Below are 18,461 nucleotides of genomic sequence, written 5' to 3' on the forward strand. Positions count from 1 at the left end.
ACGTTTATATTTATGATTCATACAGACCCATATTTATCTTTTATGGTTTTAAGCATGATCCACATTCACTAGACAAAACCTACAGTAAAGTATGGCAGATTTGATGTCCATTTTGTATTGATACTGTTGTGTATCAGACATAATGATGAACCCCTGTAAGAAACCAATATAGTCATTGCATATTTGCCCCCATTTTAAATAGTTCATGAAATAATAGTGTTAATGGTATACAAATGATTACATGTCAGTATATCCTGTAGTTCAAATGATCAGATCAGTTTCCAAGCTACTTTTTCTGCAGTAATCACTGGAGGCAATTAGCTGATTGTGGTCCTTTTACTCTGTCTGTCTTGTTTGATTTCAAGCAAAAGCACAAGAAACGTCCCTGCTTCTCATCTCCTCGCTCCTTGATTTACGAGCCTGGAGCTGTTGTGCCTTCCCGAACCAATGTCAAGGGTAAAGTCTCGAGAGGCAAGTGACAATATTTGCAGATCAAGCATTCAGGTTGTTGACAAGGGACAGAACAGGCAGAGCTCAAAGTCACCCGGGCCACCGTATCCTCGGAAGTAAAGATTACAACTGTGCACATTCTTACAGCTGGTGAGGACCGAAAAGTAAAGATTCCATACGTTTCCCCGTCAGCCCTGTGATTCATTGACGGTCGGCCCTATAACAGGGATGAAACATTTTGCCTCAATATCCAATTTGGTTAATGTATCATTTCCTTCCTCTCCTTTTGTTATGTTGAAGGATGTGGCTATGAGTTGAATGGAAGAAATGGGGTTTGATGCAAATAAAAGACAAATCACACCTATACAAACTCCAGCAGCTGGACCCACACGTACCTAAATGTGTGAGCATTTGCTTATGAGGTCCAACTGCGTGCTTACATTTAGAGTCAAATTGGCATTCAGGCATAGTCAAACCAGGCGTAGTCAAATGGGGTCTTAAGTGCGTGTGTAACAAATTGGAGCTTTATCTCACCACCTGATGCTTCTTAGACTGACCACACCCGGGAAACACGCGGCCGGTCTTTGCATGCGCCGCAAGGGGGGCGACGGGAGGGGGGGCTTCCGTTTCGGCCAGACAAAAGCCCACTCTGCCAGACACTTTCATTTGACACAATGCCTGTCTGTTGCCGTTTCACCCGACAAGTGAGGCTTGTGACACCTGACACATCGTGATGCTGGTGAAATAGAGATTGTTTGTCATCCGATGAGATGTGTCGTATAGTAATTAGCCGTGGGTCAGAGGTTTTGGAGTGGCGGTCACGGCGTGGGCAAATTTGCTTGCGCTAATCACATCATCTCTGTTTGCAGAAACGATAATATTTACACCCCAACTAAATCAGCCGAGGACATCTCTGTTGACTACTGGGGCATGTTTTCACAATACAACGACAGAAGTTCACATGCAGCTGTCACGCTACTCTGTCCACCCTGTCCACACACACGTGTGTTCAATATCAATACATGCTAGAACTGATACTGAGAAATCTGTTTCATTCTCGCCACCCCCTCTCGGGATGTATCAGCACTCTTACACACACACACACACACAAATGGATGTTACATGATATGAAGCATAGGAATTAGTAAGGCTGTTCATTTTAAAGGGATAATGAAAATGAAAATTCTGTCACCTAATGTTGTTCCAAACCTGTGTGACTTTCTTTTGTGAAAGATAAAAGATCACTCCTCTTGGTGCTTATCAAGAGCAGGCAAAAGGATATTCTTGCATTCAAAAACAATAAATTGACACTTTTTGTAATGCCCATTTAATCTGTTTTTCATCAGCTGACTTATTTTTTCATTAATTAATTAGTATTATGAACTAACATTCAACAACCATTTTTATAGCGTGTATTAATCTACACCACTGTTCAAAAGTTTGCAGTCAGTTTTTGAAAATTATTTCTTTTTGAAAGAAGTCTCTCAAGGCTGCATTTATTTGAGCAATAATACAGTGAAAACAGTAATATTGTAAATATTACTATAAAATAACTGTTTTCTGTTTTAATTATATTTATAAAAATGTTTTATATATTTAAGTTCAAGAGAAAATGATTTATTTGAAATAAAAAAGCTTTACTGACACATTTGATCAATTTAATCCATCTTTGCTGAATAAAAGTTTTCATTTTTTAAACATACTGACCCCAAACTTTTGAACTGTTTTGTAGATTAATTTATAAATATTGTTCAGTGTTTGTTCATGGTCATTTACAATATAGTATATATATAGTTTTCATTTATGTATGCATGTACTGTACTTTAATCTTGAAATGTCAAAAATGTATTTGTACGTGTAGAAATAAAATTAACAATAACCTAGATTAATAATTGCTGTTAAAGTATTGGTCATTATTAGGTTATGATTTCTGATGCATTGTTATTAATGTTAACAAACCGAACTGTATTGTGGCTCAAGTGTTTCCAAATTATTGTTATTGATAGCAGTTTAACTGGATTAATTTTAATATTAAGTGTATCATGTTATTAATGTTATTTTTTTTGACAGCCCCAAACATTGGATAAATTTGAGATATTTTATAGACTGTTTTTGCATGATTAAAATTATTAGTTAAAATACTTATGACTGTATTCAATACCATATTTAGTCCTTCTTTTTTATGTTTCCAGATAAACCAGGTTCTAAACAAAAGAGTACGGTCCTCTTTCTTAATTTTAGTTCTTAAATGGACACTGTGTGGACTTAAAAGCAATTCTTTAACAAAGTTTAGCTAATACAGCTCTAAAAAGAGTAACCTGATGATTTCGGGCATCAACATTAACCGTCCTTCTAACCTATTGTATCACCACACAATAAATCCAATGACTGACCTTTTCTTTTTGACATATACTGAAACTACACACACAATTCTAGGTAAATGTTAGCTCTTTACCATACTGCAGAGTTTTTGTATGAGAGAATGAGAAGGGAAAAGAAAAGCTCAGGTGTTTCGCTTGCTCAGGCTTGTCCTGACTTTCAGATTGACAGAAAGCAAAACAGAGTCAGGTTTCAGCTTCAGAAAAAGTACATGTGCTCTCCAAACAATGTCTGCTTCTCAAAGTGCACATGTCTGCGTTTAGGGGTGGTGAGAGTGGCCAGGAGCGTTGATCAGACTGGAATCTCAAAATACGGACTCTTATTTTGGACACCGTTGGCTTCAGCAGGATGTCAATGTCCAGCACATACTATATAATATTTAAAATAAAATATTGGACTGTCACACATAAAAAAGTCATTTTGTTCTCTTAAGAAGTTCCAGCATGGTTGGCCAACACATTTGGATCATCTTATATTTGATATACAATTTGTTCCGTTACAATGGTGAACCTGTATCACGACAGTTATGCAAGTGGTCTTGATATAAGTTATAGAGATATCTAGATTAATTCAAATTTATTTCAGCTTTCTAAGGGTACGTTTACACGACAACGATGCAGTAAAAACAGAAAGGTTTTTCCTTTGCATTTTTCGCGTACAGACTACACCATTGACAAAAACGATTCCGCTTATAGACTGAACAAGTAATACGCATGTGCTATAGGGGCTATAGTGGATTCAAATGAGAAAAGATATTAGTAATGATGCTGTTGAAAGACAAAGACTGTTTTTGTGTTAATTTGCTTATCGCACAGTTACCTGTCGAGGGTTACAGGTCTATTTGCAGTTCTAGCTCTAAAATCTGATAAGTGCCTTTACTTTTTTTTTTTTTTTTTTGAAGCAATACTGTGACAGTTACACTTTCTTATGAACTCATTATTAATTATATAGTACAGGCGAAAGAATCGCACCCATTTTGACACAAACACCCGAAGAGGATTTGACCGTCTCAAGCTTTTTAGACATTTGAAACCTAGAAATGTAGTTCCTTTGGTTCCTTTTGTTTTTCATTTATAAATGCTTGTTTGTGTGTTTAGACCAGTTTAACCTGTTCTGGTTACCGACAACCGAAGCAGGGCTCAATGCATGATAATGGGGGTGGATTTCCATGGAATTGGCACATCAAAGTAGGATTCAGCATTCCTGGCACCATGGATCAGGATGGGAAATAGTTGTAAATATAGTATTAGTCACTCTGTAACAGACTTAGGCTACTTGGGGTCAGTATCATGATGGTAGTTGAACAAACTGGTTATGGGATCAGTTTTGAGATGACAAAACCAAAGCAATCAAATCAGGCTTTGTTGGTATCATCAACTTCCAATGGCAACTCAGGCTTTAATCCTAATTTCATGAAACGGCTTCATGGTATATAGGCCCCTGGTCATTTACTTATTAAGCCACCTTAACACATTGGATGGATTGCACCAATAAGGATTAAGATAAAAATTCAGTTGCGCCAAACTTATCTAATTAAAGCTCTAAATAAAAAAAATGGTTACATTTAAATCTGCTTGATTTTAATTCTACACTCTTAAGAAAAATGGTTCAAAACAGTACCAAATTAGGGTTCTTCGGCTTGTAAACAATAGCAGAACCCTTTTTGGTGCTAAGTAGAACCCTTTTTATAAGGTTCCATAAAGAACCATGCTTTGAAAGTGCTATATAGAACCTTAATGGTGTTATAAATAACCCTTTCAACAATATTTATTTTCATTAATATTAGTTTATTCATATTATTCATATTAATATTATTCATATTATTAATATTAATATTATTCATATTATTTTTATATATTATGTATTAATATTGTTTTTTTATTCCTCTATCTACTTGGTCTTATTATATCTTGTTGCCTCTATTTGGGTTTTACATTTAAAAAAAAACAGCATATTGTGTCAATTAGGTAACCTACTTTTATTTTTTATTGACATGGCAAATTGTAGGAAAAATTACAGTGCTCTACAGTACAATTGTTAAATACATTAATAAATAACAATTGACATTGAACATGATATAGATGTAATGAAGACCAAGTTCCAGTGAAATATCTTCACAATCCTCTATGATGTCTTTACGTCCTTCATTATGTGTGTATTCTGAGTGGCAGTTTCTCTCTGCAAATGATGCGGTTATGGTACGTGACAGAATCTGAAATAATACAATTGAGTTTAGAGTTACATCTCTTCCATTTGATTATGTAAAAACAATTATGTTCATAAGGCCAAAATTAGCAAAAATGGACAGTATGAGCCCTTTACCATGTTAAAAGGAAAAAGTGATATAAAGTTATGGGATAGCTTTAATGCTTTTTTGTGACTGGGTATGTTTAGGCATAAAGTCATAATTAAAAAAAAAAATCTAACGATATGGATCATAAATTCCATATATGTTACTTACTTTGTGGAGAAGAGAAGATGAGTATCCTTAACTGAACAGAGCTACTCACACTTACATGTTTGTTAAACTAAAAAGAGAAAAAGACATGATTGTTAGGAAATGATTGTTACAATTTTTAAAGTTATAATTTATAGACATTTTAAAAATGAAATAATTTACCTGTTGAGAGTGTGTTGACAATCTGTGTAGTTGTATAGCTGAGCTCCAGAAAATCAGTAATGAGGAGGCTTTGACAGTTACAGATTTGAAAAACAAAAAGGCGGGAATAAAGAACCCTGAACTCTAACACAAAGAACCATTTCAGCATATGAAGGGTTCTTCAGAACGATACGGTTCTAAATAGAACTGTTACTACGTGTAAAGAACTTTTAAAGAACCATCTTTTTTTAGAGTTAAGTATATATTTAATTTAATCCCAGTTAGGGATTCATTTAAACAGCTAAAGAAGTTTATTTTTTTATTTTTTTATGTTAGCACTTATTTAATGGACATGGGGAAAATATTCAATATTATTATTATTATTATTATTATTATAAAAATATTTGACCTACAATTACACACTGTGAGCATTATCTGTCCCACTGTCTTAATTACGCTTCCATATTGCTCCATTAATTAATGCAGCAAACAGCAAACTCACTGCTCCAACATTTTTCACAGTCCGCTTTATCAGCCTGTTATGCCAACGGTGATAGTGAAAGTAGGTGCTTAACCTTTTCATTTTCTGTTCTTTTTATATGCGGTGACCATTTTTTGTTGACCTGTTACCAAAATGTCTAAATGTAGTTTGATTCTTTGTTTTGTTTGATTCATTTTTTTTTTTTTTTTTTTTTGGTTAACCATTTAGTTATGTTTGATGAATACAGTCAGCACAACAATATTTGTAAAAAACAAACAAGTTTTTTTTTTTTTTCGTTTGTTTCTTTACTGCATACTTAATTGGACAAATAGACATTTAAATGTTGCTTGTCCATAAATATTTATTTATTTATTTATTTATCATGTGTCTCAAACTCCAATAACTGACGTCTTTTCCTCAACAGAGTGTATGGCTTCTACAAGGGAATTCTTCCCCCAATTTTGGCCGAGACCCCAAAGAGAGCAGTGAAGGTAACAGGAGCCACATTTGACTCCGAGCTTAAACTCATCAGTTAAACCATACATGCTCTGATCTTTGCAACCTGGCCTTCCGAGTGTAAACATATACACACAGACCACATTTGCCCTCAATGTACCGGCTCTATCCAGGAGGATCAAAAACACTCATCCCCTCTCTATGTTTGTATTCATGCCACATGTGTTTGCTGTTGAAAACTCCCAATATTGACCTACATGGCCAGAGATTGCTACCGGCCTCACTTTAGTATCATGTATAAACAGTACATATATACACTCTTGAGTTTAGAAGAGTACTTACTGTGGCTTTAGGCCGTTGGTGCACTCTTGAGTTTATATGAACACTTAATGTGGCTTTAGGCCATTGGTTATGGGTGTCTGAAAGGAGGGCGAGCACATTAATGTCTCACTTTTCTAATCTAAAACAACATCTGGAAGGGGTTTAAATCCATTATTGGAAAGTCCTGGATTTGTAGACTCAACAAGCTTTAACAGTTTACCATGTAGGGTTTGTCCACCTTAAAATTCACATGAAAATGTGAATGTCATCATGTAATCATTCTCATGTCGTTTAACCCATTTGACTTTCTTTCCTGCGTGAAACACATAAAGAGACATTTTGAATAATATACTGGTAAAAAGCAGCATAAAGGTAGACCATACAATTCATCTGGCATAATCCAAGTCTTCTGAGGCTGTACAATACTATAGCTTTGTGTCGAACGGACCGAAATGTAAGCTGTTATCCACTGAAAAGCTACAGATCATTGACTCAGCTGACTCAACTTGTGAACAAATTATTCAGTGAACCAGATCAACCTATTCAGGGAAAAAACCTTGGTCTGTTCTTCGCACAGAGCTATTGTATAACATGGGAAGATTTTAAAGTTTTTTTAATGCTATACATTTGTCATTTTGGAGCTTGACGGCCCCTGTCCTCGTTCACTTTTAATTGAAAGAGTGGCCAGGATATTTTTTACAAATCCTTTTGTAAGACGGATTTGGAACGACATGAGGGTGAGTAAATGATGACAGAATTTTCAATTCCTTGAACACTGATCTATGAATTTACTTGACGCTCCATATATGTTGATTTAAAGCTACTAAACAGGCTTGGTGTACTATACAGGCCCTGGCATCCATCAGTCTTACTCAACATTTTATGATCAATATCTGTCAAGCTGAGCAAAGCTTTTACTAATATAAAGAATTATACGCCATCGTCTATGTGTGCATTTATATTTGCGCAGTGTCATGTTGACAGCTCTAGTGTTCTTGAGCTGTGTTTGCTTTGGGTGTGAGCATTCATCTTATCTGCGTGCATGTATGTGAATGCATGTAGCGTCTGAAAACACTTCCTGACAGGTTGTCCTGATCTTCTTTGCAGTTTTTTACCTTTGAGCAGTACAAGAAGCTGTTGAGCTTTACTCCTTTATCACCCGGCCTGGTAAGTCATCTGATACAAGTGAGATACACACACACACACACACACACACAGTTATTGATACTATACACACAATCACATTCACAGTCAAGCGAAGCACTCTCCTCATTACATGGCGTGCTGGCAGCGGGACCGAGGTGTAATCGAGACAAATGCTGCTCAGCGAGGCGTATGAGAGATAGCCCATTACTTTGACAGCAGTCTATCAGTGTGGCAGCAGGCTTGGCGGCTGAGCCCGGGGCAAATCCCGAATCCACAGCCTCGTCGAGCAAAACATTCACCTGCCTTATCAATCACACCTGTCTCCGCCCACTAGCTAGAGATGTCAATCCACACAGAGCCCACAGGCGCTGGGAAGAGTGATGTATGGAGTGTGTGAGAGGCGGAGAGGATGAGTGAGAGCGTCTGCACAGCTGTAAGTGAATTCAAGAGAGATATTGAGCTGTGGCTCCCCCCCCCCCCCCCCCGGCCCAGATGAAATGACTGGTATGATTGATTCAGATGTATGCAGTAATATGACAAATAAGAATCGAAAGAGCAGATGGCTGGCTCTGTAAACACGGTCAAGGAGATGTCCGGTTTTGAGAAATGAGTAATAAAGTTCTCGCACTGTCTTGCAGTATATGTATGCACTAGCATGTATACATGGCTACGCATACACAAACACAAAAAGACAAAATGTGTGAGCGTAATCATCAGAGGTATTAATCGAAGGGTGTGGGTGTGTACTATCCCCAGCTCACCTTATACAAACACACTCAAAGATCTCTTTTGTCACTCTTAAAGTAGGCCTGAAGCCTGCTGACATACAGGTCAAGTGCTTGAATGGAAATCATAAAAGTAAAACCCAACCGCACATTCAGTTATTTTTTATAGCAACATTAATCTCTTCGAATTAATGATTAAGTGTATCTACATAAAACATATCTGCATGATTCATTATAATTAATTGCAAATTGATTCATTATAATTAATTCAAACATTTATTTAAATTGATTTAGTTGATTAAATTGATTCAGATACAGTTCAGTTGATGTTAGGAAGAAATAACTATTATATATAATATATATTGTGTTTGTATGTATATGTATATAATATTATAAATATGAAATGATTTATGTGTATATATGTGTGTGTGTGTGTGTGTGTGTGTGTATATATATATATATATATATATATATGTGTGTGTGTGTGTGTGTGTGTATATATGTATGTATGTTTGTTTGTTTATTTATTTCAGAAAGAAATTTTCCCCACATTTTCAATTATTTTACTTCAAATTGCATTTTTTTTTTTTATTAAAGAACAACAGGATAAACAATGCTAATTTTTTCTTACTGCTATCTTTGGTCATATTTAGCAATAATTCTGGCCATGACTGTGTGTGTGTGTGTGTGTGTGTGTGTGTGTGTGTGTGTGTGTGTGTGTGTGTGTGTGTGTGTGTGTGTGTGTGTGTGTGTGCGTGTGTGTGGGTATATATGTGTGTATATGCGTGTATGTATGCATGTATGTATAATGTATGTGTGAATATATATGTGTGTATGTATATATATGTATGTATAAGTGATCAGCAATATATTGCATGTCTGATATGTCGACTAAAACGTTATTTTCAGACATTAAAATGGTGCCATTTTAGTATGGATGGATGGTGTGGCAAAATATTGACTAAACTAAAATTACATTTTCATCAAAGTAGAAAAAAATCTATGACTAAATCAAAACTATGTTACAGTGAACACTGCTGTTAATTTGGGGTAGAGTCGATGCCTCTTTTCATTTTTGTATGAAAATATGAAACCATTTTCTCCATCATACAGTTGAGTTGATCTGTTATTGCAACATATGAAGTAATTTATCTTTGTCTCCATCATTTTGTCTGAGCCGGTTCATTCATCTTTGATTCCTGTCTGCGTTTCCTTTCTAACCCCTGCGAATGATTGACGCTGGCAGTTTCATTCATTTATTTGTAGGTTAAAGTCAAGCTCTGCGTCTGGACAAACACGTTTCTGAAAGGTTAAGTGTCACAGTAGCATTGTTCCTTTGAGTTATGAGACTTGTGTGACATACCTTTCGTCTGTTCTGAATTAAACACAAAACGACTTTCACTAGTCTTAGTGTCTTTCTCGTTTGTCATGTGGCGTCATGTTCTCTTGTGATGTAATTCTGCCTGCTTCGATATGCTAGGCTCTCTCTGTGGCTGGCCTGGGGTCAGGGTTAACCGAGGCACTGGTTGTAAATCCATTTGAAGTAGTGAAAGTGAGCCTACAGGCCAACAGGGATTCATTCAAAGTGGTAAGAGGCTACAGCTGTTAATTGTCGTTTTGGTATTGTTTTTGCCTTTGTCTTGTCACAAAATGTCTTGGTTATTCATTTTGAGGGTGCTAATGTTTTTGCTCTCTGTGTTTCTCCATGCAGCAACCCTCTACGTTTGAACAGGCCAGAACTATTATAAACGCAGACGGCTTTGGCCTCCGTGGACTTAACAAGGGCCTGACCTCCACCCTTGGACGGCATGGCATTTTCAACATGATCTACTTTGGTTTCTACTTCAACGTTAAAGATGCCATACCTGCCAGTCAGGTAAACAAAGCCAGATACAGTGTCCCCAAAAAACGAATTAGACACTTAAAGGGACAGTCCTCCCAAAAAAGTAACTTTCTTTCTTCTGCACAACCTAGAAAAAGATCTATTGGGGAATGTTTAAATTATTTTTGCTCATAGAGTGAAAGTCAATGGGGTCCAAACCAACTGAATTTAACTGTATTGACAAAAACTCAGATTCAAGTGGCATCTGCAGAGCTTTCCTTACAACAAAGAATGAGAAATATGTTTGACCATATATCTCTTTTTGTCATACTGTGAAAGCAGCTTTTTACAAGTGACATGTAAAAGATAAATGCAGGCATATCTATTCAAATACATATGGATGTGATACAAAAGGAAATTAAGTTTTCCCTAAATGTTTAGTGGAAACATGCACACATTCATACAACATGCAAAAGTCCTGTTTGGATACAAGTTGCCCTGTACATATAAGTACAACATATTAAGGGGCGGTCACAATACACTTTTTGTTTCATTAACTACAATTGAAATGAATGCAAATGATGAAGTCTGGGAACGTAAGCTCACCTGAACTTTTGCATTTCGCTGCATTCCAATAATCAAGTTTGGTGAACTCTGACCTGTAAATTCATATCAAGTGAAGATGTGTGATCAATAGAAGACTAATACATCACGATGTAAACTCTTTGAATAAAAAAAAAAAAAACCTTTAAAGCTGCAGGTTTGTAGCATTGCAGGAAAGTGTAGTACATTGTAATTTTAGATTTATTATTATTTGTTATATGTTTAATTTATATTTTTTTTTAAATGCTGCAGAGCGTGACATCATATCGTGACCATTGTGGTGTCCAAAGAAATTTTGAGTGCTCAAAGTCTAGTGTGACCTCCCCTTTAGTGAGAAACTTTGTATATCCATTTATCACCACATACATTTCTCAAACATTTCAGGTGGCACCTATAAGAATCCTGTTCATTTTAACATATCTTTTCAGTATAGGACGACATTATCTTGTTTTCTTTTTTTCTTTTCTTTTTTTTATATGCATATAAATAAATAAATAAATAAATAAAGACCCATATTTATCTTTCTCATGTGTTCACGTCACATGAATAAGTTGTTTTCATAGCTCGAAAACTACAGTGAGTGTAAAATATATGTTAATCTCAGAACTTTTTCATTTGAGATCCAAGTCTAAAAGCAAGAGCTTTTTTTTTTAATACGCATCCACAGGCTGAAGACTGAACATGTAGCTTGGCGAATTAAAGGAGGGATCAGTCATGCACATTAACAGAGTGAGAGGGAGGAGGAGAGGAGCTGCTAAGATAAACCTCACTAATACCTTCCCTGTTTGCTCTCCATCACATCCTCAAAGGTTCAGATTACACATCCGGCAGGGCTCAACTCCCAAACAAAAGTTAATTTTGTTTAATGGAAACGTTACCATACGCCTGCTCCACATGTATAAACTGGAGCATTAGATTTACTCAAATGAACTAATTGGAAGCAGACTGAGGTATTTGTTGGGGGGAGAGTTACAGTTGAAGTCCTACTGAAGATTTGTATTCCCCCTTCATCTGGTGCTAAGATCGTCATTGCCTGAGAAGCCAGAAACCTCGAGCGCTCAATCATGCGAAAGGGCAGAGCTCACCAACCCTGATTTGACTGTCTTTTGCAAATAATCTCAGGGAAGTGTATGGCTTTTTAGGTATGAGCATCTACTTTTCCTATCTATTTTCAAAGCAGCCAGTCATTCTATTGGGATTAGGATCCAAATCAATGATCCTTCACCAGGGGCATCAATCCATCAACCCACACAGACTTCAATCTTTAAGGAGCGTTTGCTGTGAAACCGACGACTCCTTTCTGTGAGCATTCGGGACAGTGTGCTGCAAATGTAATGTCGTTGAAGGGAGTGTTTGGTGTCGAAGCTATACTTAAGGCGGAGCACTGTTGTTGCACAGCCATGCTCCTCCCATGCGATGTACAATGCGATGTTCAGGTTTAGTTGTCGATCTTGCATGTCGCTGTTGGGCTTCTGTCATTTGTAAAAAATATCCTGGCCAATTAGATGTCAGAGCTGCGCTGGTTCGGGCTTCTTTTGGTACAGTAATACGCCAGTGTCGAGTCGCAGCCCAATTACCCAAATTGTCCCCATATGCCTCCCAGTCTGCCTGCATGGACTCTGTTTATAAATCCTCTCCCAAAGTTTGCCTTTGGTCACATGACCCACTTCAGCCAATTGTAGAGCCTCGCTCTTCTAATGAAACGCTAATCTGCGCCCCGCTACCATAAAATGATCTGAGCTTATATTTCAGCTCTCGTATTCTCTCGCTTCTTTTTTTTTTACTCGTTCCTCGCTCGTTTTTTTTCCATCTCCATTTTCATATCTCTCTTTATTAGCTCTTTTATCTGCTTTACGTTTGTCTCTGTGTTTGTTCATTTGCATTTTCGTATCAACTAGAGTGTTATCTCAAAATTTTGAATTTTATGGCTCTACCTATAAAACTGTCATCAAACAGTTACTGTTGTATTTGTCATTAAAGGCAATTGACAACTCTTGTGGCATAATGTTGATACCACAAAAACTTATTTTGACTTGTACCTTGTCCCTTTCTTTAATAAAAGCAAAAATTTGAGGTACAGTGAGGCACTTACAATGGATGAAAACAAATATGCATTTGATGAAAACAATATGCATTGATGAAAACAACATGCATGTTAAAATTATTTTAGTGTGAAAAAATCATGTATTAGCCTTTCCTGTGTAGTTGTATCCAATTTTACAACCCTTTTTTTAAGGGACGAGTCCTTTTTTTGTGGTAATCAACATTGTCCCACAAGTGCAGTTTTAACTTGTAGAGTATTCCTCAAACTTTACATCTAAAAGTCAACTTTTAGACTAGAAAATGTGAAAAATGTGTGTTGATCGTCATTATTCATTGTATAAACAAAAGCCCTCGCTCTCTTTACCTTGAATTTATCTCTCTGTCCATATGCCAGGACCCTCGACTGGAATTCATGAGGAAATTTGCCATCGGTTTGGTTTCAGGAACAGTCTCGTCCTGTGTGAACATTCCTTTTGATGTCGCTAAAAGCCGTATACAGGGTCCTCAGCCTGTTCCAGGGGAGATCAAGTACCGTAGCTGCTTTCAGACCATGGGCCTTGTGTACCGTGAAGAAGGGTAAGGTCTGAGTCTACACCATCACACAACAACTACAGGTGTCAGAATTACACCCGACAGTTCAACTGCTACGAGGTTCAACTACAAGAAAAATTACACAACATTTTGTGTTTATCCTCTGCCCACAGGGGACAAGAGGGCAAGTTTTGACAACCGGCATATTTAAGCAACCTCTAAATCTCCGTGTAATTATGTTGTCTTTTTTTCTGAGCTATATGCAGGAATAAGACAAAATAAAAATATTAGTGAGATCAGCCGACATTCTAATGTAACTTGCGTACATTTATTGAAAAACCGTGTTGATTCTAACTTGAGCTGTTGTTTCGTATAGCGGAGACCCTAATAGTGCCCATAGCGTCCTTCTGTCTGTCTCTCTCTCCTTCTGAATTGACAGGCCTCATGGGAAGCTGTGAGAGAATCAGTAGTTTTATGGCTCTTCGGGGCCTTGATTGGCCCCGTTCACCCTGTACAAAGGGAACGGCAACTCGTTTGTTATTAGAGGCAGGGAATTGAGGCCTGATCTTGTGTGCGTGTAATAAAGAGAGAGACACTGAAGCTGTTTTAGTTTTAGGGGTGCTGAGAGGGTACCCCATCCTGTCCAGCCCTCTAACACGACACAGTCCTGGCTAATTAGTGGTCCCTATGGGAGACGTCGTTAAGCAGGTCCTAACGAGGCGCGCGGCGCTCAGCGGGTCAGTCTAATCAGACAGCAGGGCAGAGAGGAAGTGGCTCAAGCCTTATTAACACCAGCACAAGCAGAGGACAGAGGCTGGGACAGGGAGACGGCCAGGCCCACTGCCAGAAATCAGCTTGAACGCATTAGGGCAGGTACACAACTAGAACAGCTATTACCGCACTATACCTGATCCAGCTTCACAGACAGACCGACCCTGAGAGAGAGAGAGTTGACTTACAGTTCCTTAAATGGATAGATTAGCAAAAAAACTGAAAAATCTGTCATCATTCTGAACCTGTACGACCGAATTTCTTCAGTGGAACACAAAAGAAAATGTTTATCCTGCTCTTTACAAAGAAGTGAATTTCAAGCTTCAAACAGGAATCAAACATAAAAGTTCCAAAAAAGTAATCCATATGACTGGATTCTTCTGAAGCCACGTGATATATCTTTCTGTAAAGCTGCTTTGAAACAATATGTATTGTGAAAAGCGCTATACAAATAAATTTGAATTGAATTGAATTGAATTGAATATCTGTGTGAGAGAACAATCAAAACCACAGAACTTTTGTTCAGAAAGATATTTTTAATCAAACCTGAGAAATTTCTCTCCATTGAATGTCAAAAAGTTCATAAAGGATTGTAAAAGTAATCTATATGCACATCAAATATGGTAAACGGAAGCTCAAACGTGCTTGCTTGTCACCCAACCACGTTTGAGCTTCCTCAAGAACTCGAGATCTGTTCTCACGTGTCAAGCAAGTATGACTGAGCTTCTGTTTACCATATTGATGAGCTCTATGTAAATGCGTGTGAATAAAAGCCTAAATTAAAGCATTTTCAAACTTGCCTTGTGAGAACCAATTGCATTTGATGTTGTTGACATTTAAACACTGTAGCTATTAAAAATGTAGTCCATTACTTTAAATATAGCGCACAAGTAGTATAGATTATTTGTATGATGCTCTAATTAGCTTTTTGAAGTCACTGTGTTCTGTATGGAAAAGAGCAGCATTCATATTTTTCAGAATTTCTCCTTTTGTGTTCCAAAGAAAAAAGCAAGTCATACGGGCTATAACTATACATCATTAATTTATAGTAAATGTAACTGTCTAACATTTTATTTCTGCAGATATCTTGCCTTATACAAAGGACTGATACCCAAGATAATGAGGCTTGGACCAGGTAACATAAATGAGTGTATAGTTTTCCTATATTAAAGGTATAGTTCACCCAAAAATGAAAATTCTATCATCATTTACTCACCCTCATGTCGTTCCAAATCTGTATGACTTCCTTTCTTCCGTGGAACATAAAAGAATATATTTTGTCCATTCAATGGAAGCCAGTTTTCCCCAAAACTTGTTTAGCTACTAAAATTCTTCAAAATATATAGTGTTCTGTGGAAAAAAGGAAGTCATACAGGTTTTGGAATAAGGGGGAGTAAATGATGAAATTGAATCTTTAGTGAACTATCCCTATAACATTTGACAATTATCCATGACCATTAATTGACATTTACTTTCTGAATATAGGAGGCGCAGTTATGCTGCTGGTTTATGAATATGTATCTGGCTGGTTGCAGAAGAACTGGTGATAATCTGCACATCACCATCAGTCTTTAGTCCATCGTCCCCCAGGTCTATCGAACAGAATGCCATGCCTGTTCCTCAGCGATCAACCTACCTCTATCAAAATCACAGTTCATCAGACATGTGACATGTAGACTCTCCACAAGTAATGCTTTACAACCGCACAGTCACTCCCTGAATCTATACTTGACATTCCAACACTTATAACAGAACATATTTGAGAGTTACCTGTCCACATGCCAGCATAGTAACCAGCTCTACACTCCCTAACTGAAAATACCAAATAGATACAGCACCTCATTTTTAACTTAAGACTTAATACTGAATTACTGAAGCCTGAGGGATCCGTCTACTGTCTTTGGATGGCTAACTGAGGACTGTGACTTTATTAGATTTTATTAGCTATTTTATCTATAGGCGGCAAAGTTAAATTGGCAAATTTAGACAAAAGCACTAATTGAATTATGGAAATTCTGTGATTTCAAAATCATTTTGTGATAAAAAATAATTGTAAAACAGCAATTATAAGGTCTTGTATCCCAAAGTGGTTAAAATTATTCATGTAATGGCTGTGTTTTGCTAATAAAAGCTCCTGAACTATACGGTTTGTTGGTGCCTTGGAAATAAAACTCTTTCATTGTAAAATGACTAACTTCTGGAGGAAGATTGTAAAAACTAATAATCATTTGCTAGCAGATTACATGTTTTTGCCTTATGAAAAAAAATATATATATTGCTTTTCAGGATTTTATGAATTTCCATGACTTATTTCCTAGGCCTGGACTGGACAATTGAGGTATTTTGAGGTTTGTAACTTGTAATTCTTTGTTACTGGTAATAACAGATTACAGTGGGGGAGGAATCTCTGTGGTGACAATCACTGATTTGTTTTTGTTTTTTTTTTCTCTCTCTCTCTCTCTAATTTTTTTCTTTCTTCATAATCCAGTATGTCATCATACAGCGTCATGAGCCAAGACACACTCTCACTCATCTCTCCTGGCCTTCAAGGCTGATTCATCATAGCTCAGCACAACTTGAAACAACAATCAGGATGGCCTCTCCATGCTGTCATAATACAAATATGAAGCGCTGTGGCCTTGTCAGGAAATACATTTCATATTGTTCACATACTCTTCTAGCTCTGTGTTGCTTAAAGATAACTTGTTGGATAAGTTAAAACAATGTCGTCCGTTAAAATCCACCCTGACCTGTTCACTTTTCCCTCCTTCTCTTTAAAAGGTCATGTTTTATCTAACTCTGTTGACTTAAAGACAGGCATTTGGCATTTGTTACACTCCTCTTCAGTCTGGGTTGCACCTCAGGCTCTCATCTTCCGCTTCAGCTCTTGATTGGTCGTTTGCTGTCAGGCCTTTCAACGCTCTTTTAAAACTTCTCTAAAACACCAAAGTCTAACGACACCAGACGCATTTTCAGACTATAACTTTCAAACTATAAGACCTTTTTCCGAGTCATTTGAAGCGACACATAGGATAATTTAGTCTTTTGTTATATAATCCCCTAACCTTTCTCTCCATTTGACTTTTTCGTTTGATGTTTTTGTTTGCTGTTTCTTTATCGTGAATGCAGATTGCGAAGTGTTGAGCAGCCAGAGATTCGCTGTACCAGAAGAACGAGCAGAAACTGGTGCTTACCTTTGAGCATTTAAAACATAGTAGGCTACACGAAGGAAAACAGTCTGCTTATGGTCAGCCGGCCTTTAAAGTGAGGCTCGCACCTCGGCCCGGTCCACCCGCAGCCCCTGTGCAGTGTTACCGTGCTCCGTGCTCCTGTCTTCAGCCTGATTGCACACAGTCAGCTTAAGATAACCATGTGACATTTGACTTGACTTTCCATAGGAATTAATTCTAAACAGATGTGGGCGCGTGAGCAAGTGTGTTTTCACTTTCCTCCGTTTCAATGGTGGCTTTAAGATTAAGGTGTTTGTCGTGTTTCCTCCTGTCACGACTGTGCGTGTGCAGCACCGCCTTAAAAAAAAATACACTTTTTCTATTTAATTTCCCGTCATAGTGATTTTTAAATTCGATTAATCGCCGTGTTTGGACTGTACAGTTCTGTATGTGTCAAACAAACTCCCAATTGGAATGGACCAAAGTGCCATGGTTTCTTGAATAGGCTGGTCTCGCCATGTTCTCTGTGTGTTCGCCCTTGTGTTGTGAGCTTTTTTACGTCGGTTGACCCTGCATTAAATGAACGGCTGTGATATGTCCGTCCAGTCGATGCATTTGTATTGTCAGCAAAGTCAACGTCCGTATCGATGGCATCAGAATAGGAAAATGGCATTCAAAGCTGGGGAGTTTGTCTGGCTCATTGTGACATGTGATGGCCTCTATGTGTGGTGGTTTCTTGTCTGCCTTTTTGGTGGTTTATGTGTGCTCAAAACAGCACCTCGATCCCGATGCAACGGTCCGTGACCACGGGGTTGGGGTGAAAGTGTTTTCCAAGTCAAATCAGCAGTAGTGCCTGCCAGAAGGACTGTTTGCACTGCAACATATGGGGACTGCATGTATCATATGTTAGGGACTGAGAGTGTGTGTTTGTGGATTTTCGGCAAGGAGGTGGTGTGTTTGTATT

The 18,461-nt window shown here is 37.5% G+C and overlaps 1 protein-coding gene across 1 annotated transcript in view; it reads left to right on the forward strand.

Annotated features, from left to right (window-relative positions):
- The window catches only part of slc25a21 (solute carrier family 25 member 21), a 92,957-nt gene extending 76,447 nt beyond the window's left edge, over positions 1-16,510 (forward strand). Inside the window, exons 5-11 of the mRNA XM_084393810.1 lie at positions 6,334-6,400; positions 7,794-7,853; positions 10,038-10,145; positions 10,269-10,433; positions 13,420-13,601; positions 15,410-15,462; positions 15,813-16,510. Coding sequence (XP_084249936.1) covers positions 6,334-6,400; positions 7,794-7,853; positions 10,038-10,145; positions 10,269-10,433; positions 13,420-13,601; positions 15,410-15,462; positions 15,813-15,874 — 697 coding nt within the window. The 3' untranslated portion in view covers positions 15,875-16,510. The remainder of the gene's footprint in view (positions 1-6,333; positions 6,401-7,793; positions 7,854-10,037; positions 10,146-10,268; positions 10,434-13,419; positions 13,602-15,409; positions 15,463-15,812) is intronic.
- Positions 16,511-18,461: the final 1,951 nt, after the last annotated feature.

This window comes from Rutilus rutilus (assembly GCF_951802725.1).
Source record: "Rutilus rutilus genome assembly, chromosome: 21".
Lineage (NCBI taxonomy): Eukaryota > Metazoa > Chordata > Actinopteri > Cypriniformes > Leuciscidae > Rutilus > Rutilus rutilus.